Below are 19,005 nucleotides of genomic sequence, written 5' to 3'. Positions count from 1 at the left end.
GACTGCTGCAGTAACGTTTGTCGCGTGAGTATGAACAGCCTGTCGGCAACCAGGATACAACCAACATGACTCACCTGCACGCTTCAGGGTGCAATTGGTAACTACTGCGAGTAGTAGTCGGTTGAAAATTGAAAATTGAACCGGCAGCCCAAGTGCTACGTCGAGACAGTGAGTCATGTTTCTGTTTTCGCTTTGGTATCATGGTCAATGATGCAATACCTAGTTCGGAGCCAATTAATACAGTTGTACTACTCGAGCAATGTGGATGTTTGAATTTATCTGAAAATGATTGACCGTGCCTAGTCTTGCTCGTTGTCCACTGAGCTCGAGGTCGAGTAGCGTAGGGAGCTCGAGAAAGATTCTCTTCATCGCGCAGGTTTTGGATGGGGTGCAAGGGTGGGTGGCGCGAACATGTGAACAAATGAGATAGCAATATTCAACGTAAAATTGCCGACCACTTTCACATGGAAATGTGTTGCATTGTCGAGGAAACACTGATTTGCAAGCTCGCGGGCCTGGTAGCTAAATTAGCTCCAACCTTGTTCAGTTGAATGGATCTAAGAAAAATGCACAAGCAAAGGCCTTGCATGAAGCCGAATATGGACCCATCCTGAGACCGACGATGAAGGAGGTTGCAATGTGCGTAAGTAAAAGGCAATTCGGCGCCATCGAAGAACCAAGCTAATAAAGACCCCAGTGAATAGAATTCATAGAACGAGTATGATCATACTCACCCTCGCCACGGCTTTTTTCTTATATCCCTGATGCACTGCACTGTGTGAGTTAGGTATCCTGAAAGTGAATGCAAAATACTGACCCCCTTGATACTAGCTGACATATCATTCCAACAGAGGGCAATTGCACTTGCTGGTTCACGCTGGTGACCATGCGGCAGTGAATGTGACATCAGGAATGATAGATGGATCACCAGGCGAGTACTGGCTGCGAACCACTCGTGGAGCGCCACGACGAGAATTTGCCCTTGTAAAGGTAACCGTTACAAATAGGTTGCTCCTTTGTTGGAGAAGTCTAGAGCAATCTTCACAGCAAGAACGAGAACTATAGCTGTTGTAAAAGCGTGACTTCACGCGTCCAATTAAAAGTAGATACGAAACCGTCAGAAGCCAGTTCCTTCATCACCGTAAACATAACATTCGAACATGCGCGCGAGCCTCGGGAGGATACCTCGTAGAGGTGTGCGAGAGGGTTGCACAAATCTCTCAGGGAATTTGGTGAGGACCTCTCTGGGGATCCGGCAGGTCTCAGAGACCAGTTTTAAGGAAACCGGGTTTGTTCAAATTGTTGTGGGAACGAGGGAAAAGGGTGCTGAGTAATCTCCAGCTGGAGGATGGCAGCGCTGACCTTCGTTAGCTTCTTTCCTTCTTTGCTGTCTGGTGGGCTCCTGTATCTCTTATGTGTTTGGCGGAGTTTCTCTTGACGAGTGACGATTTGACATTGACCTAACATCATATCAAAATTAGGGAGGTCCTGGTGACTCGGATATATCAGAACAACCTCGCAACAGTCCACCTGTTCATGAGCGGAAGCATTCAATCTGAGGGTCTCGATTTCGGGAATCTTAGCATCAGTTGACCGTGACCGCGTCCTTAACAGTTTGGTATGTGATATAAATATAGCGATTGTCCCTATTGAAATTAGGGTCGCTATCGGTCACCCAGTGTCACGACCTTGAACGAGGTGAACCACAATAATCTCACTGGTGGTTTTCTTCACGATGCTGAGGCTTGTTCTTTAGTTCTTGTTTCCAATGCCTCGACACCAGCTCCTTCTTTCGAATGATCTTCAATGTCACGTACACCTACTTCAATGTCGGCTGAAGACACCGATTTTCTTCTACTTTTACTGTATACAAGTTGAATGACATGAGGCCTGAGCGCGAGGTCTTCTATCAACGCTACAGTAATTTGGTCGGGAGTCTGGTTGAGGTGTCAGGAAAATTTGTATAAAAGTGAGCACATCCATCCACTCCGTGACGAACTGTATATCGTGCGATCAAGCACTGTGCCAACGCGAAAGAGATAAGACTCACTATTGTGACATGCTCAGTTTGCCAAGCTCATCCGGACTTTCTCTCGCAGTACACGAGGGTACTTCCGGACTGGTACAAGGCGCAAAGGTGAGTCGTGGGGTTGAATTTCGGATGCAAAGCGAACGACTCATACTCACAGCAGGCGGACAGACATAGTCACCGCAGCATCCGAAGCCTTCCGGGCTGGTCGGGCCACAAGCCACGCCTAAGAGCGCACATTGCTGTGCGGTGACGGACATAGATCTTGTCAAAGCTGCAACGACTGCGACGACTCGGAGGAATGAGAAATGCATGGCTCGTGCTAGGTTATATGGGATGTGTCAAGAAAAACAATGGCTCTGATTCTGCTAGTGGTGGCCTTGCTCTTATATCCTATCGGAAAAAAACAGTAAGCTTGGCACTTGTATCAGAATGGGTGCGCTTTCCAGCGGACTTCAGGGTGAGAGTATAGGCAGAACCGAAGGTTGGCGGATAAACAATCCAGAGCATGTGGACCGTAGACCAATACATACCTCAGTGGACGTGATGGAGGTAGGACTGCCGAGGAAAAACATTGAGTATTGAATGTCAAGATGTCCGAATTTCCATTATGCCCCCAGCCTTCGAGATCTGAGCCTTCCCAACTGTCTACGTTCAGACCCACTCGTGATCTTAATGTTTACGAGCTCTCTGCCGGCGAAGCCAACTTTGCCACGGGCTTGCAAAACGAGACTTCGGTACTTTCCATCCACCAAGAGGAGACACTCGCACATCCAGGGACATCCGATCCTACTGTTTTGAAGTGGTCTGCATCCATACTTAGTGTAACGTTGTCTGCCTCGAAAGTAGCTCACCATGTGTTCGACCTTCGTTCTCTGCTCCGATTCCCATCCTACGATGCGCCTCGTCGGACGTACATGCCGATTCGAACATATCTTCCCTTCCTCCTCGCGTCATAAACAAACACGATGGAGCTATAGTACATAGCGATTCAGTCGCTCGATACAAGCGTGGAAGGTCTCGGGCGTGTATATCGCATCTTTGATGGAGTTTTTGAACCTTCGCGTTGGCAGCGGAGCTCGACAGATGTTATACGGCCTGGCGTGAGCTTGGTGACGCACAGCACCAGGGACGTGCTGCCGTTCGTACTGCCAGAATCATGGAGTATTGCCCTGAGCGCTGCAGAGATGCCACCATCTTCAGCAGATCCAATACCTCTCTTGGTGTATGTTGTCAAGGGTCCGAAAAAGTCCGGAAAGAGCATTTGCTCGGATGCTCTTGAACAGGCTTCTGGCGAGATTTCAGGGCGTTGCATATCTTGAATGCGACGCGAGGCAATCCGAATTTACACCTGGGGGGTCGGTCGCCCTAAACATCATCGAAAACCTGGTATTTGGTCCGCCGTCTACACACCCTAGTCTTCCATACCGAGTACACTACGTTGGAGCAACTTCACCACGGTGCAGTCCGGCACACTATCCTGCGGTCCAGCCTCGTAGCTATGTCCATAACTCACAGCTCCCAGAACAAGACCAGAAAGTGGAACACCGCCGACCATTATGGTTGATAGGATTTGCCATCTTTTTGATATCTAATGTATTTGGATCTTTCGTGCAAATAGCCTCCCTGAGTCCTGTAGTCATATTGGCACCCCTGGGTACTGTTTCTCTCCTTTGGAATGCCTTCTTCGCTCACGATTACTCCCGGGAACAGCTCTCGTGGTTTCGGCACTTCGAGCACAATATCAAGTTCTGCTTTCATTTCGGCACTTCTCCGATATTCTACCATCGGTTATCGATTATCAACGACCAGCCGTATCAGTGCAGAGCGTCATCGCCACAGAATATAGGCTCTGCATCCTCCTTTCAAGGAGTTATTTCAACGACAGGTGTCTCGGCGAGGGGGTGTATTGGTATCAATGCCTATTTAGTCACCTTTGTCACCTTATCGTATGTACTGTCATCACAAAAATTGCTCAACCGTGAGATTACCCGATATGGACGGTAGGGTGGCTGAACATATGACCAAACAAGTATGTGTGATGTCATCAACACCCCGACGTGACATTTGAATGAAGCAATTAACTCAGAATGAGACCTCCCACCTTGCGATACTATCATAACGACATTAAGTGGATGATTCTTGTATCTACATGATATATCCTAGACACTACAATACATACGTAATGTCGTATAGCTACTGTAATCAAAGTATTTGCGCAACAGAAAATGAAAATGCAAATTTGATGCACGCCGGGCATTCGATCGATTGAGAAGCATGCTAAATACATCAAAGTGCGCCATATCCTTCCTCTGCAAGCACGTCATCATCGAGCTCCTCTCCTTCGTCAGCCATGACTCTACCCTCGTCATTGCCTTCTTCATCACTCTCGCTGTCAGCATTGTCATCCTCGATATCCTGCCACTCCTCCTCTGTATCTGCGTCTGATACGTCGGCAATGATTTCTTCAAGCTGATCACCCTCTTCCGGTTCTTCGGCTCCATGGTTCTCGTGCTGGAGAATATCGTCCCAGTGTCTGGTAGCTTTATGGCCGATTTCGCCACCGCGAAACCTCATGAACATGTCTCGATCGACAAATCTATATATATGATGTAAATATATCAGCCTTAGTTGCAAGAATAAATAAAAACAAATGCGCACATGTTCACATATTGAAAATGGCAGTCAGACTCAGGATCTTAAGGATCTGACCGATGTTGAAAACTGGGAATCAGATGAACTCCACGAATGACAGAGTCTGGATCCAAAAATCCGTATGCGTCAGGACTGTCTTCATCGAAAAATTCAAGGCGCTGGAGTCGTTTGGCAGCCCAACCTGCAGGTGAACTATCTCGTCTGAACCATCGGACAAATAAGAAGTCCATCCGAGTTGGGTGTGAGTACATTTGAGTGTCGTCCTCGCGGTATTCAATATTGATATGATAGATCCCGATCACACGGGCATACCAGTATGGATGAATCTTCTCATCTTCGTGGGAGAGAACCATAATGTCGGCACAAGTGTGGGGATTGATGGTGTCCTGTTCACGTCGTAGATCATAGGTTGTATAGTTGATGCGCAAGATACTGTGGTGGTATATCTTGTTGTCTGTGAATAGAACCGAGGTGCGATCTGTTACAGTAACATGGCACGAGTCCCCCGCCAGCAGAGAGCCCTCTGCCACCCGCACGGCTATAGACGACACCGGAGCCTCACCAGCTCTATAGACGATAACCGGAGCATCACTGGCTCTGTGATGACAGATGACGACAGATGACGACAGATGATGATAGATGATAAGCGGCAACTGCCGGCTTAGATAAGCGGTCTGGACCGCACGTGACGACACATGACGACATAGGTCTAGAAGACCTATTAATGTTATCAAGATAGAAGGTACGCCTCGTGCTGCCTCGAGGACAGATAGAAGGCAAGCATCGTGTTGCCTTAGATAACGATAGAAGGATACCACGTGGATCCTATCTCTGATAGAAGCGTACCGCATGGACGCTATCTACGATAGAAGCCCGCCTCATGGACGCTATCTCTGACTCATGTAGATAAGCATATTAGAACCCAGCTTTAGGCTGAGCTTAGATACGATAGAGTAGCCTTATATAAGGTCGAAGATTACAAGTAGACGTTCCTTACTTTAATCTTACTAGGTACTACCCAGAACTAGTCTAATCAACTAGGTTTTCCCTTGAACTCCTTGTCCCGCTAAAGCTACTTGCTCGACATCGACTCGCACCTTCAGTGACGCCTCTCACTGTCTGTAACCTCTGCTATCATCTCAGCGTAACCCCTCGTTAACCACCACGAGCTACGTTCGAGTACGCAACCTTTGCTTGTCTGTAAAGGCCGACGACTCTCAGTACTCGGTACCACTGTTGTGGTTGTCACTGTTAGAACTATCCTAGTCGCACACGACCGCTTGTCGTAACACGATCAGCATCGGAGAAGTCATGCTCATCTCCGTCATATGCAAGATTGCGAAGTCGAGCGAGGAGATGGTCCTTGAGTCATGGAATAAACTCCTAAGAAAATACAATGAAAATGTGAATATACATATACGAAAATAACTTGCCTCGATCGCAAGATCACACAAGTCTCCAATGTCTCTGCGCTTGATTAACCAAGAGGTGATGTCATCATTTGCACGAGCGTATGTTGCAATTGAATAATGATCCGAGGGAGACATTTGGGTGCGCTGTGGTCTCGGATTCCGCTTTGCTGCAAGTGCAGCAATCACCTTCTCAATTAGGCGTTCCTGTGCTTCTTGAGAAGTCATGCTGGATAGGGTTTGATCCTTCTTCTTGGCCGTGCGAGGGTATCGGCGCTTTGATCGACGGTGCTCGAGTTCTCCCTATATAATATTAGATATTGTATGAATAACATTATGAGGAGATCACTTACTGGTTGTGTTGAATAGCTGTCTGAAGTACCGACTCGCCGGATAGTATTTGGGTAATCAGCAAGTGCGTGATATTTGTAGGTGAAAAGATTTAAGGTTTTCACCTTCGGGTTAGACTTCTGCAATGTGTTTGCAGAACCCACTTGTTTTGATGCTAATGCAGCCTCACGGCGTCCACGTGCAGCATACTCATTAGGAAGTTCAGTTGTGTGATAGTACGCACAAACAGTGCGTTGAAATTTGCGAACCGATTGTCCAAGGATCACAGTGATGGAGTCGAAAAATGCGAGAGTGTCGTCCGTATGTACACAAAGTTTTGCATAAGCGTGCCAGGTAGCAAGGTCGAAAAGGAGGTCAAGAACAACTGTATCATGTTCAGGAGGGAGTAGTCCTTCGAATACTGGAATAGCGCACTTGAAATGAAAAGCACATCAAGCACATCATCAAATTATGATCCGAACGTCTGATCAGATCGATCTTACCTGCAACATGTCTTCGAAATCACGGGCCGCCAGACGTTTCATTGCAGATGCATTTTTATGGAAACGTCTGATCGTTCCCCTGCCAAATGTAGGAACTTGGCGGTACCTGTATATCTTATAAGTGTTGTGTTACTGTGGTGAAAAGCACTATGACGTACCTGAAATTGAGATCTTTGACTGCTGTACCACCCGCAGCAAGAAGAATGCGCATCAGGTGTATGAAAATTGCTTTCCACACACCCAACTTGAACTCATGAAGCAAATCCACAACAAACATTGAAAAAAAATTGAATATATATTGGAGGAACCGTGTAGAGAATGTGTTCTAATATGAAGCAATAAGATATAAATATGAGATATGTGCATAGATTACTCACTCGAGTTGGAACCAGTGACTCGTCTTGTAAGATCCTCTTGATGCGTTGGCCATTGATGCCGACACCATGTTTAAAAATCAGCCTGCGGGCTTTTTCAACTTTGCGATGACGTCGTTCATCATCGACATGCTGGGTTGCTTGGCGGTTCGCGAGATCAATCTTCGTTCCCATATTGGGGATGTCCTCTTTCTTGATCAGACAGCGGGGACAAGGGCATTCGCCAAGAAATTTGATACAAGCAAGTAGAATCCTGTAACAATAGATCTATGATGAGATATGAACATGGGATTTAATATCAAAATACGTACTTTTCAGGATAGTCTGCAGAGTAAGTAAAAAAGCGGGGGAAAACACGTCGAGTGACCCCATCACCGCATCAAATGACAATACCATTTTTATAGGTGTCCATGAACTTCTCATCCAGTAGAAGCGCCCATATGGCTTGCATGAGTTCACGTTTGCAGTGAGTATAGACATCACTGGATGATGCCTCGCCGAAGAGATGGCCATAACGGTCTTGGAAGTCGTCAGGAAGCTTAATACATCAGAATGAGTATAATCAAATTCATAGATCACAGACGGAACTTACATTAGGAATATATGCAACATGATGACAGGCAGATGCTGTCGGCTTGCCTCGTGTGTACTTGGATTGATTTCCAAAACAGAGATAGAAGGGCCAGAGAGACGCATCTCCGAAGCTGGCAAGATGAGTGCTGTCGGACCACATCATCAGTGAGGCTACAACTTGCTCAAGATTATCGCCTGGATCTCGGGGAAGTGCATTAATCTCCTCGTAGGCTTCCAGAAAAGAAGGCGAGGAATACGCCTCGCTATAGACATTTATAATGCGACCTTCGGAGATCTCCCATTGCTGACAGAAAGGTGTTAAATGAAACAGTCGATATGATATTGTCCTCAAAGACAGATCTAATGATGTCAGTGAGGGAGCGGTGATGAACTGCCCGGGATCTCCAATTCTGGGGCATCTTCTTCAGATGCGAACTTGACCTTTTCTTTGGGCAGGCGTATTTTTACTGAGGAGCAGCGCCAGCCGTTTTCCACACGAAATGGATTAGATCTGTCTCGAAGATACTCCTTTATAAGCCTCTTCTCGCACACATCATCAAATATGCGCATGTCTTCTCTATCATATTCATCATTATCAAGAAACGATTTTGTGAGTCATTTCATTTCAGCACTCGATTTGGAGTTTGCGCCGGAATACTGCCAGCATATGAGAAGACCTGCGGTCGGGCTGCTAAAGGGGGAGAATATATCTTCAGGCCGGATGTCTTGGGATGGGAGTCCAGGAATGATCCGAGATCTTTCCAGATGAAGGTTGCCCCCTGTGTCGAAGGTTGGGGCATCAGCGATCACATCAAGGCCCTCATTTCCGATGGACATGAGAGTTGGTTGTTGCGCATAGATGCAGAACAGACCCAGTGCATCTGGTGCAGTCTGATAGGGGACAAGGATGGGCTGGTCGTTGGGGAGATCATCGATGACTCGATTGGGAGGGCTGTCTGGTGGAGGAGGTATATGTGGGAGATTGGTAGGTCCAGCTGGGAGATAGTTCGCATAACGAGCGGGCATGCGGATTCGTCGGCCAGAACGGGCAGAGGTTATGGTAGGCGCATCAGGGATTGGTGGGATTGGTGCGCCGACGTCAGCAGAAGCTCCAGCAGTATTTTCATCCTATTAGATGTAAAATTAGACAAACCGATCATTCAATATAAAATGACTTACCTCGTGCATATGATCATGATCGAGCCATTGATCATTGTTGACATCCATCCGGTGACCTGCACCAAACCGGTTCGGTGCATGGATGACTAATGCTCTCCCACGAGCCCGATACCCTAGAAATCATTATGAACAATCTTCCTTTACTTTATGGTTCAGACTGCAGTTCAGATAGTATTTTCATTTCTCAGACAGACTCAGATAGGCTGAATATTCTTGTATATTTAATTTTGCGGTAAATTCTGCTTAGTCAGCAATAACAATGACTCAGACTGAATCCCACACATGTCAAGTAACAGTGTAAAATAGTTCTTGCATAAGTTGCCTTGTGGGAACTTTCTTAACACTCTAAATACACGGCTCGCGTCATTTCTATAGTCAATAAAGTAACATCATAACAAGACACCAACAAATAACATAATCAGTCTGTTACTTAATATTTGTCACATGATACTAAGTTATATGACTCTAACAGTCAGGTGACCTATGATCCTAAACCAAATCATGACAAAGCAACCTTTGAGATGACTAAAGCTTGATGACACAAATTATAAAGCACATGACTACAGTAAATAGTATTGGTACAATCTGACTAAGCCTATTCCCCTTAGAACGTGGGAAATAGTAACACAGCCACCATAATTTATCTATATAAGACCCCACTTTTTGCCAATAAAAATATGCATATAGGGAACTTTTAAGCCCCACAAAATAAATTTGAGTGTGAAGTGTGATCAGTATCAACAACAGTGACAAGAGCTGTTAAACAACTAACTGAGAGGTCATTGTAAGCAACATCCAGCAATACCTTTAGCTCATCGTCAACAACTGTGAAATATCTTGAGCTCACTGTGCTCAACAGTGAGCAAACTTTTTCTTTGATTTTCTACTGGTGAACCTCTAGTCTCTTTCTTTTCTTTTCTTTCTTCTTTTTCTCTTTCTTTTTTTCTATTTCTTTGTGTCTTTTTTTTTCATCTGTCTCTTTTTCTGTTCAGTTCATTCACGTCTTAGTGTTATTGTCTGAATTTGTTTCAAGATCTTTGTGTTGTCTTTACGTCCATCTAAGCACCAGCTTAGTGGGAAGACTTCAGAGGTTGATAGTGATGCTTGACCTCACTCATCTGAGTAGTGATACTGAGCCAGGGTTTTCTTTGTCTGCTAGACTTTAGTTGTTGAATAGGGGACTTGGTACTGAAATCCAAGGACGTCCGTTCCTGATTCTGTTTAATACTCATCGTGAGTTTCTTGGCAGCAGGTTCAATAGTGAACTAAGAGTTCTACTGATCACTGATTAGTCCTGACCTTTGATTCTACCTGTTTGTGCTGAGGGGGTGATTGCTATAATTTCGCATGACTTTCTGTAGTAAATTTATTACGAGAAGCATTGTTACTGAAGGAAGGGTTTCCCTTATCAATCTATTTCTTTTTTTTATCAGTACCATACTGTTGGGCTGACTTTTCTCTGTTCTCTAAACACTGCCATACCGTTGGAGTGAATCATTTTTTTTGTCATCACCATACTGTTGGGCTGACTACATTCTGTTTATTTTATTTTCTATTGCGTCCATACTGCTGGATTGACTAGTATTGCTACTGACCTCACAGGAAGTACTTTTGTCTGAACATAGCTTGGGGAAGTGTAAACAGCCACCCACGAACAACCACATTATCAGTCATTGGTATTTGTCTGAATCGCTGACCGTGGAGATTTTTGATTTTGTAGGTGTTTATCTATAGATCATCTATCTAAGAAGACACCGGTCTTCAGGACTTAGTTGACGAGCATTGCAGCTCGTATCTCTGCCTTCTGGTGAGGAAGATGCGTCAGGAGCCGTGACACATTGCCTTTTTTTCTTCCAGCGCATTTGCTTCTCCAGACGGCGCTGCTGTTTATAGACGTCAGCATCCAGGCTCTTACTGGCATCACACCGAGCCTCATGATTACTGAGGCTTTTTTGAGTCGTGAAAACCTTTGCACACCCGAGGCAGGTGAGGCCGTCCATGGGATGCACACTCAGCCCAACATGAACACAAACTTTAGATTTTATATTGCATCATAGATAGAATAACAAATTCATAAGACTTAGCGGGAATATGTATTAGATCTAGATGATCCTGCTTCCTGCAACTCTTTTCCAAATGAGTCTACTAACTCCCAGTCTAAGTCCTTGAAGTTGCCTGTGCCATTTCGCCGCATGGCTCAGCTATCACCACCTGCATGGTATGTGAGCATCCTTAAGGTATGACAGACGCACCTATTCTGGTCTGTGGATGAAGCAATCGATGCTTCTGATCAAGCAATCGGTTCATGATTATGATCATCGACTCGGATATGACGAAGAGATATGTTTGACTTAGAGAATTGAGCAGATACAAGGTGGGTCATGTGATTTCGGAGATTGAAATTTGCCTTTGTTGATCAGATTCTGATCACACGACTTCTTCTACTGATATCATTGCATCACATCTTAAGCATGCTGCACAAATGTCGTTCCAGATCCCCCTCAGCTTCAGAGAGCAACACCAGCAGCAACTCTTCTATTTCCTCAATGGAACACTTGCAACCTCACCCTAAGAAGTCGTCTAAAAAACGCGGGCGCAAATCTGATAAAGGTGATCGAGAAGTCAAGTAAGTTTTCTATTCGAATTCCTTGCGCCGAGATCACTAATATAATCTATGACCAGGAAAACTAAGATCTCAAAAGAGAACAACTCCGAACTCGAAGTTCAAGAGGAGTATCTTGCGGCAGCACGTGCTATGGCACATTGCACCAATCTATTTTGCAACGTGGAGAAACTCCTAAGGGTAGGTCTACTCCTACAGCAAGAGCAGGCCGTGGAGAATGGAGAATTGGAAGAGTCGGAGGCCGAGTGCGAATCCCGTCAAAAAAAAAAAAAGCTTGCAAGTCTGTAAGTCCGAATTTTCATTTTGCAAAGTCTACACTAAGATGTCCGTTTTTTTTTAGTTCAACCAATACCCTCGATTGGTACAAGCACAACTATCAGCAGTTGCTTCAACTGGCTCCGGGACTCTGATCACTTATTACTGATCGCGCGAAGTCCAAGGAACTCACTCAGATCGCACGAAAGGTGAGTATATGCTGCTTATATGTGCATATACTGTGTACTGATATACTATTTAGATGACTGCTGTTATTAGTGGAACATGTTCGGACGATGCAACTCGCTTGAAGGTCCAAATCGGCCACTATGCGGCGCCTGAACCATTAAAAGAAGGTTTGAAGCCTACAATTTATAATGGCGGCTCACTGTCCAGGGCGCATATGGGCATCAATCACCCTGTGCTTGCTTCTTTTCTTTGTCCGATATCAGCACTCGCTGATTTCAACCGAGATCCCGCATTGTAAGTACTCGATTTATGACATCCGATCATCTGATGTTCTTTGACTTAGGGCCCGAAAATGGATGGAGATCGGACGTATTCGTATGACCTCAATCGACTTTCCGGTGTTTCTGTGGGCCGGAAATCCTCCTGGCAGCAGGTACGACGAGGATGCCATGCACGAGGGCCTGTTCCAGGGCTATCTCATCGAGCATGTAAGTCTTTCAGTTGATTATATGCGTGTATCTTACTAATATTTTGTATTACTAGATAATGCGTCATATTTTTACAGGTCCATCCACTGCATTAGGTGACGACTCGCGTGCTACGTGTTCGTGAAACGCGTCCCTGCATGATATGACTACTGTCGAGGCAGAGCATATAGCATATGCTTGCGTTCAGGTGAGTTTTATTTTAATTGATGTACTTAACACAACTGACTTATTGTTTTCATATACTACTACTACTGCCAGGCACGCTTCGCCATCAGCAACAAGAACAAATGGTCCGAAGCAGACGGCAAATTCAACAACCGAGCCTTTTACTACAACATCATCGACTTCATTCGCGAGTGCGAGGACAGAGATTGGGCAGAGGGACTTCTCAAATGGTGGAACAGGTATGTTTTTATCTTCTCTCACATTTTACCTAACTAATCATTACTTTTGCCTTAAGGGCATTGTTTAAGAATGAAAACGGGCGCGAAGGTGGAATGACTATAACTGACGACAACGGACCAGGCAATGCGGCTGGCTCTTCCTCAGCTCCAATCAACGACCTAGCCAAGATGCGAGTGCAGATGGCCGCTCGTGCCAGCACTGCCAAACAACCTGCAGCACCTGAACTCACTCCGACTATCCCAACGCTGCCTCAAAGCTCTGTCACCCCGGAACCGGAACTCCCCCCACCGCCAATTGTTCGATCTCCGAGGCTCGTGCAGATGGCCCCCATCCCACCAAAATCACCTGCACCGAGTGGACTCATGCCAGATGATGTTCCATCTGACAACAACAAGGACCTGGAAGACGTCAGCACCAACAAAAAGAGGAAAAAGAAGGCACCGAAAACCAGCTGGGGTAAGACCAAGCACTGCGTGATAGAGGTAGTGCTGCCATGGTCCGGTTCGGTCCGGTGAAGGTTCAAAGATACAGCAAGGCACGAACAGTGCTCCTGACTGTATCTATAATTGTTGTAAGGTCGTGCGTTGCCTAGTCTGCTATACTTGAGACGACAAGTGCGTTCGACCCTAAAGGGGAAGCGAGTGCAGCAAGGATCTAGGGGTATGCGCTGAAAGCGCTACTGGTTGGCCAATGCGAAGCGCGAGAAAGCGCAGGTGCGCGCAAGGCGCGGGAATGCGCGCGTGTATGGCGCGAAGCGCGGGAAAGCGTGCGCGTGTATACAGATATGAGAGAGAGTAAGAGTGAGTTTGCTTAAGTGATGATTTGATGTAAGACAAGAGAAGAGAGATGCGAGGTGTAAACAAATAGATTTCTACTATGTTCTGCTAGGTGAATAGTGGGTAGTAACCAGTAAGTCCTCTGTCGTTCTGGTGGGAGAGTAAGTTTCTTCCTTTTCATAGTATGTACTGCTGGTGCTTAAGTATGGCGCCTAAGCGCTGTCATGCGGAGCCAAAGCGCTACCGAGTAAGGTATGTAAAGATATATGTAAGTAAGGGTCCATGATAAAAATAAAGATGGAACGATAAGCAAATGTGAGAAATGGAAATATACGCACTAGGGGACTTGGTGGACAGTGGATGGATGCTTCCGGATGGCTGGCGCTATAGGGCGCTCAAGCGCGGGAAAGCGCGCGCGCATATACATCGTGAAGCGCGGGAAAGGTACGCGCGCATGGCGCGCGTTGCGCGGGAAAGCTGCGCCTCATATAGAGATAGCTGTGGGTAGCACACAGAGTGATGCTACAAGTTCGTGCCATGTACTCCCCAGTGAAAACTGCCATATTGCACAATGAGAGGCATGAGTCTCTACACCGGTTCAGAGGGTCCTTGACGAGAACCAAGAACCGAACCATGGTTCAGTTCTTTAAAATTGTCGAACCCAGAACCAGACCATTGAGAACCATTCTCAATGGTCCGGTCCGGTTCTTGTCTGGTCCGAACGCGAACCGAACCGAAAATTTTTCAAGCAACGGAAAAAACATTCACAAGACATCTACATGACATTGGGTAGCTAGTCTAACTGCATACCAACTGCATACCCTTCTGCCTCTACTGCTGCTGACACATGTCCATTCTTATAGGCTGCCTTCATCAATTGTAGCGCGGAGAAAGTGGATGATGCAAGTGCATTGCGGCGCAGAGTTGATGTGATGCCCATGCTGGAGAAAGCGCGTTCAGAGGGAACGGAACTGCCTTGAATGGGCAGGTAATCACGCGCAACACGAGCTAGTGTTGGGTACTGCAGTGAATGTAACTAATCAAGAATGTAAGCGGGGAACAATGAATTTGAGGGCTGACTTACACCCCACCATGCCACAACATCATCAGTCTCCTCCAATGGTGAAGTAAGGTATGCAGAGAGCTCTTGATGAGGATTGCGCATGCATCAGGGAAAACCTCCCGCGAAGATTTCATAAGATTTTCTGAAATTTTCTGACTTTCTGAAAATACATTAAAATATTCCAAGTCCCTCTACGGATGGGTGAAAATTTACAAAAATCCACATGAATACAACAAAATGATTATAATGTGATTAAATCAGGGTATATACTAGAATATCGCAAATCACAAGATATGAAAACGAGGAAATGAGACAAAAGTTGTAACGCAAAGTCCTTGTGCTATCAGGAATGCCCTAGTCGATACTCATCCCATCGAAATCGATTCGTGCAAATGCTGCTTTCAACTCGGCGGATGCAAAGTCAACCACATTGCTGCAGAAAGTTATGAGCAGCATGCAACAAAGATGCGAGACTAGCACATACCTAACAGCCTTGTATTTTCGAGCCATGAGAGAATGGTAAACATGCGGGCCCTTGGTGTAGATTCCGTTGAGCATTTCCATATTGTTGTCAAACATGCCGATGAGACTTTGCCCGAAATCACCACGCTCGCGACCTACATCAACAACGGACTTCAGATCAAGTAGGGAAGAAAAAATCTGGTAGAACACGGTGAGATAGCGCTTGAATAGTTAGAATACGACGCACCGCAGTAACCACAGCTGAGACCATGGCACTCGGGATCTCGGGTTCATCGTTGTCATCAAGCACAGAGACAAACCGATCCTTATACTTCTTCCCAACCTGGTCCTGACTCGTAAAAAAGGCTAACTGGCATACAGTGTTGATAGCGGGATGGTCAAATGGCTGACTCAAGATGGGATTGCCCTGTCATGTCCTAAAAGTCAAAGAGGATCAACATTTGCGATGAGCTAAACCGAACCTTGGTGTCAAACTTGTAAATGAAAGTCAGGAGATTGAGCAGGCGGTTGATCTTCTCGTCATCACCCGTCTTGACCCCATATGCACCAGGAACGACGCGATCCGAAATCTCCTTGAGTTTCTTGCGAATCAACCCAATACGCCCATCTGGCTAATCAGTAGCACCACTTGCATGAGAATTGTGGGTTGCGAAAGTATTGACAAGAAACTCACCACTCTGGTGAAAGCTTTCATGTAAGCTTGGTCTTGTTCCAAGCGCTGTAAGACTTCTTTATGCTCTGCTGATGATGCGGCTTCAAGTACTAAGTTGACCATCATGGTGTGGCGATGTTTCGGTCGTGGAAAGTAGCACTCAAATACCAGCTCTCGTTCGACAAGCTGAATGGCAGCATGAAGAATTACTTGGATATGAGGTTGTTGACTGAGGAGATTGATTGTGTTGTTGCCGTTCCACACAAGATGTGTTAACGTATTGGCCCTGCGGTGTTAGGAGACATAAAGATTCACTTCATCCATTAAAAAAAAACCTACTACCAACGCTCTCTGAGGTTTCAATTTCGGAAGGGGTGGCTGCTTGAGCAGAGTGTGCGGATGCCATTTCAACCTTCTTCTGCAGCCGTTTTGCTGCAGCTTTTTCTCCGGGTGTCACAGGAGCCTTTGGAGGCATGGTAAGTAAAATATAGTTGTAAGAAAAAGACTGACGAAATGAGTGTGAAGCAAGAAGCGAATTAAAAGAGGGAAATTTTGATGGGGGAAGACAACCTGTAACAAGTGGTTCGAATTGAAGAAGGTTCATGTTCCGCCCGCAAGCTAAACACTAAATCTACCTCGGCTACCTCGTTTCGTCACCACTCACCACTTAAGCACCAAAGCCAACATTTCCATTGCATCCTCGACAATGCACAGTATCAGAGGCAACATAAAATGTCGTCCATGTGGAAAAGAAGGCCTGACTGTGGCTGGATATCACCGCCATGCCACACAGTCTCGAAATCTGCAGTGTCTTCCGAAGTCGAATATCTTCCATGCGATTACCCCCGACGTATTGCACCAGCTATATCAAGGACTCGTGAAACACATGATTGCTTGGATCAAATCAGCTTTTGGAGAAGCAGAGATTGATGCCCGTTGCCGTCGACTCCCTCCAAACCATAATATTCGCATCTTCAACAAGGGCATCTCTAGTCTCGCAAGAGTCAGTGGTGCTGAGCACAATCAGATTTGCCGCTTTCTTCTGGGTGTTATTATCGACATTCCCCTTCCCAACAACATTTCAAGCGCTAAGCTTGTTCGAACTCTTCGCGGACTCCTCGACTTCCTGTACTTAGCACAGTATCCATGTCACTCAGCGGAGACACTGCAACTCCTCGATGAAGCTTTGACCCGTTTTCATGACAACAAAGACATATTTGTCACACTTGGCATCCGAACGCAGTTTAATCTTCCAAAGCTTCACTCCTACCGGCACTACCTCCATATGATTCAAGAGTATGGCACGACTGACAACTATAATACAGAATATACCAAACGACTTCATATCGACCTCGCCAAGGATGCATATCGTGCAACAAACCACAAGGACGAGTACAGTCAAATGACTCTGTGGCTTGAACGGCAGGAGAAGATTCTACGGCACGCCAGTTATGTTCATTGGCGCCTCGCTGGTGATCCATTGCCGCAATCGCGTCTACCGCCAGATATGCAGTATGCCAGGGAATACAAGATGACGAAACATCCATCTGTCAAGGCTGCTACCATCGACTCCCTTAGAGACGACTATGGTGCCTCTTTTTTTCGAGCTGCCCTTGCTCGTTATATTGTGCTTCACACTCGCCCAGACGCAACAACTCGAGCTCAGGTGGAACATGCCGCTGGACATGTATATATCCCCTTCGCCTCGCTTCCTATTTTCCATAAGGTGTTACAGGGATCTGTAACACCTACTAGAGCCCCAGCTCTCCCTACGCCTGCCCCCGCTCTGCTAGACTCCCCGCGCGGCGGTGCGCCGCCTGCGCCTAGAAAGACAGCGGTCTGGACCGCTATGACCCCGCCTCAAGGCGCTATGACCCCGCCCCTGGCCTAGACGGCCTTGTACCTGATCCATGGAGGCTGTACGCCTCATGGTCACCCTAGATCAGCGCATGTATACAGCATGTCGCTTCATGAAGATCCGGAGCGCTTCTACGCGCCTCCTGTTGATTGCGCAGTCGCACTTGGTGCTGCATGTATGATCAGAGGCTAAGCCTCATGTACTTTATCTAACCTCATGTCTAGCTATCTTAGATTAGCGATATACTATAGATTATAGACTGAGCTTGAACACCTACATACACTATGTATAAGTAGGCACATTGTTGTAGATTGAACTTCACTTTAATCTACTAGGTTCTACCACAGAACTTGCTCATCTAAGCCTAACAAGCTTCCTTGTGTGAGACCGCACTTCAGAGTCGCTCCCATACGCCTCTGCACGTATCCGCTAGCCCTGCATCTCGACAAGCGCCGTCTTACCGAGATTGCCGGAGGAATCCTTGACGTTCCGTCAAGGCCAGACCACGCTCAGCTTCAGTAGACTCACTCGAGTCGTCGCTGAGAAGACCTATCCTAGTTCGCACACGCCGACCTACAGTCGACGTAACATAAGGTCAGGTACAATGCGGTCGACTCCGCTGGCCATAAAGATGAAAGTGTTACCATTGATTCAGTTCACTGTCAGCCTGCACGAAGAGATAAGCGAGGGAATACCGTGCCAGGACGTTTCGATACAGTTCTTGTCAACTGTGGCAATGGGGGAGAGAAGAGTGTGGAAGGTCTGTATATCATTTGGTTGACCGTTTCAAGTCACTGATGAATCATACAAGGTTACCGTGTAGCCCAAGTGCGGGTTATATTTTCGATACCCGAGAAACATCACGCTAGCCTTTTTCCCTCCCATATCTTGATCCCTAAACATTTGGCCTACGTCGAGTGGTTTTCGCCATTCACCAGGACAAGCGAGAGAAATCATGGTATGCACAAGGTCTCGCGATCATACGAAAATGGGGAACAGCTAGTTAGTATAATATCTGTGAAAGATATTCGACGCAGTGTACATCTTATACCGAAATTTGGCCGCTCTGCGCCTCGGGATTGGACTAGCAGCAACGTTTTGGAACTGTGTAGAGACTTTTTTGTTAGCCCATTCACTGATCGTCACGCATACGCAACTATT

General features: G+C 46.3%; 5 protein-coding genes across 5 annotated transcripts; 3 read left to right on the top strand and 2 right to left on the bottom strand.

Moving 5' to 3' along the window:
- Window positions 1-1,975: 1,975 nt before the first annotated feature.
- F5147DRAFT_731544 (uncharacterized protein) lies at window positions 1,976-2,423 on the bottom strand. The gene is made up of 2 exons (XM_041439405.1): window positions 2,193-2,423; window positions 1,976-2,137 (listed from the first exon to the last, which is right to left on the bottom strand). Exons 1-2 carry the CDS (start codon window positions 2,341-2,343, stop codon window positions 2,064-2,066), a joined length of 225 nt encoding a protein of 74 aa, XP_041284564.1. The 5' UTR covers window positions 2,344-2,423; the 3' UTR covers window positions 1,976-2,063.
- A 78-nt stretch (window positions 2,424-2,501) lies between these two features.
- On the top strand, window positions 2,502-3,819 carry F5147DRAFT_731538 (uncharacterized protein). Its single transcript, XM_041439404.1, has 3 exons — window positions 2,502-2,858; window positions 2,879-2,981; window positions 3,010-3,819. The coding sequence occupies exons 1-3, from the start codon at window positions 2,623-2,625 to the stop codon at window positions 3,349-3,351; spliced, it is 681 nt and encodes a 226-aa protein (XP_041284563.1). The 5' UTR covers window positions 2,502-2,622; the 3' UTR covers window positions 3,352-3,819.
- Window positions 3,820-10,986: 7,167 nt separating this feature from the next.
- On the top strand, window positions 10,987-13,385 carry F5147DRAFT_765198 (uncharacterized protein; the record flags this gene model as incomplete). Its single annotated transcript, XM_041440743.1, has 14 exons — window positions 10,987-11,038; window positions 11,153-11,274; window positions 11,408-11,426; window positions 11,558-11,678; window positions 11,735-11,931; window positions 12,016-12,139; window positions 12,210-12,286; window positions 12,383-12,413; window positions 12,463-12,607; window positions 12,663-12,702; window positions 12,769-12,794; window positions 12,866-13,011; window positions 13,068-13,272; window positions 13,323-13,385. The coding sequence occupies 14 exons, from the start codon at window positions 10,987-10,989 to the stop codon at window positions 13,383-13,385; spliced, it is 1,368 nt and encodes a 455-aa protein (XP_041284562.1).
- Window positions 13,386-15,204: 1,819 nt separating this feature from the next.
- On the bottom strand, window positions 15,205-16,461 carry F5147DRAFT_765197 (uncharacterized protein; the record flags this gene model as incomplete). Its single annotated transcript, XM_041440742.1, has 6 exons — window positions 15,205-15,284; window positions 15,336-15,511; window positions 15,561-15,740; window positions 15,796-15,945; window positions 16,008-16,272; window positions 16,322-16,461. The coding sequence occupies 6 exons, from the start codon at window positions 16,459-16,461 to the stop codon at window positions 15,206-15,208; spliced, it is 990 nt and encodes a 329-aa protein (XP_041284561.1).
- Window positions 16,462-16,647: 186 nt separating this feature from the next.
- Window positions 16,648-19,005, top strand: F5147DRAFT_621898 (uncharacterized protein; the record flags this gene model as incomplete). Its single annotated transcript, XM_041432633.1, has 3 exons — window positions 16,648-17,712; window positions 18,439-18,604; window positions 18,656-19,005. Coding segments are annotated over exons 1-3 (1,536 nt in total), but the record flags the coding sequence as incomplete, so codon positions are not given.

This window comes from Suillus discolor (genome assembly GCF_016758755.1).
Source record: "Suillus discolor strain FC423 chromosome Unknown F5147scaffold_203, whole genome shotgun sequence".
In the NCBI taxonomy this organism is placed as follows: Eukaryota; Fungi; Basidiomycota; class Agaricomycetes; order Boletales; family Suillaceae; genus Suillus; species Suillus discolor.
Note: the sequence above shows the minus strand (reverse complement) of the source record. Positions and strands in the feature narration are given on the sequence as shown.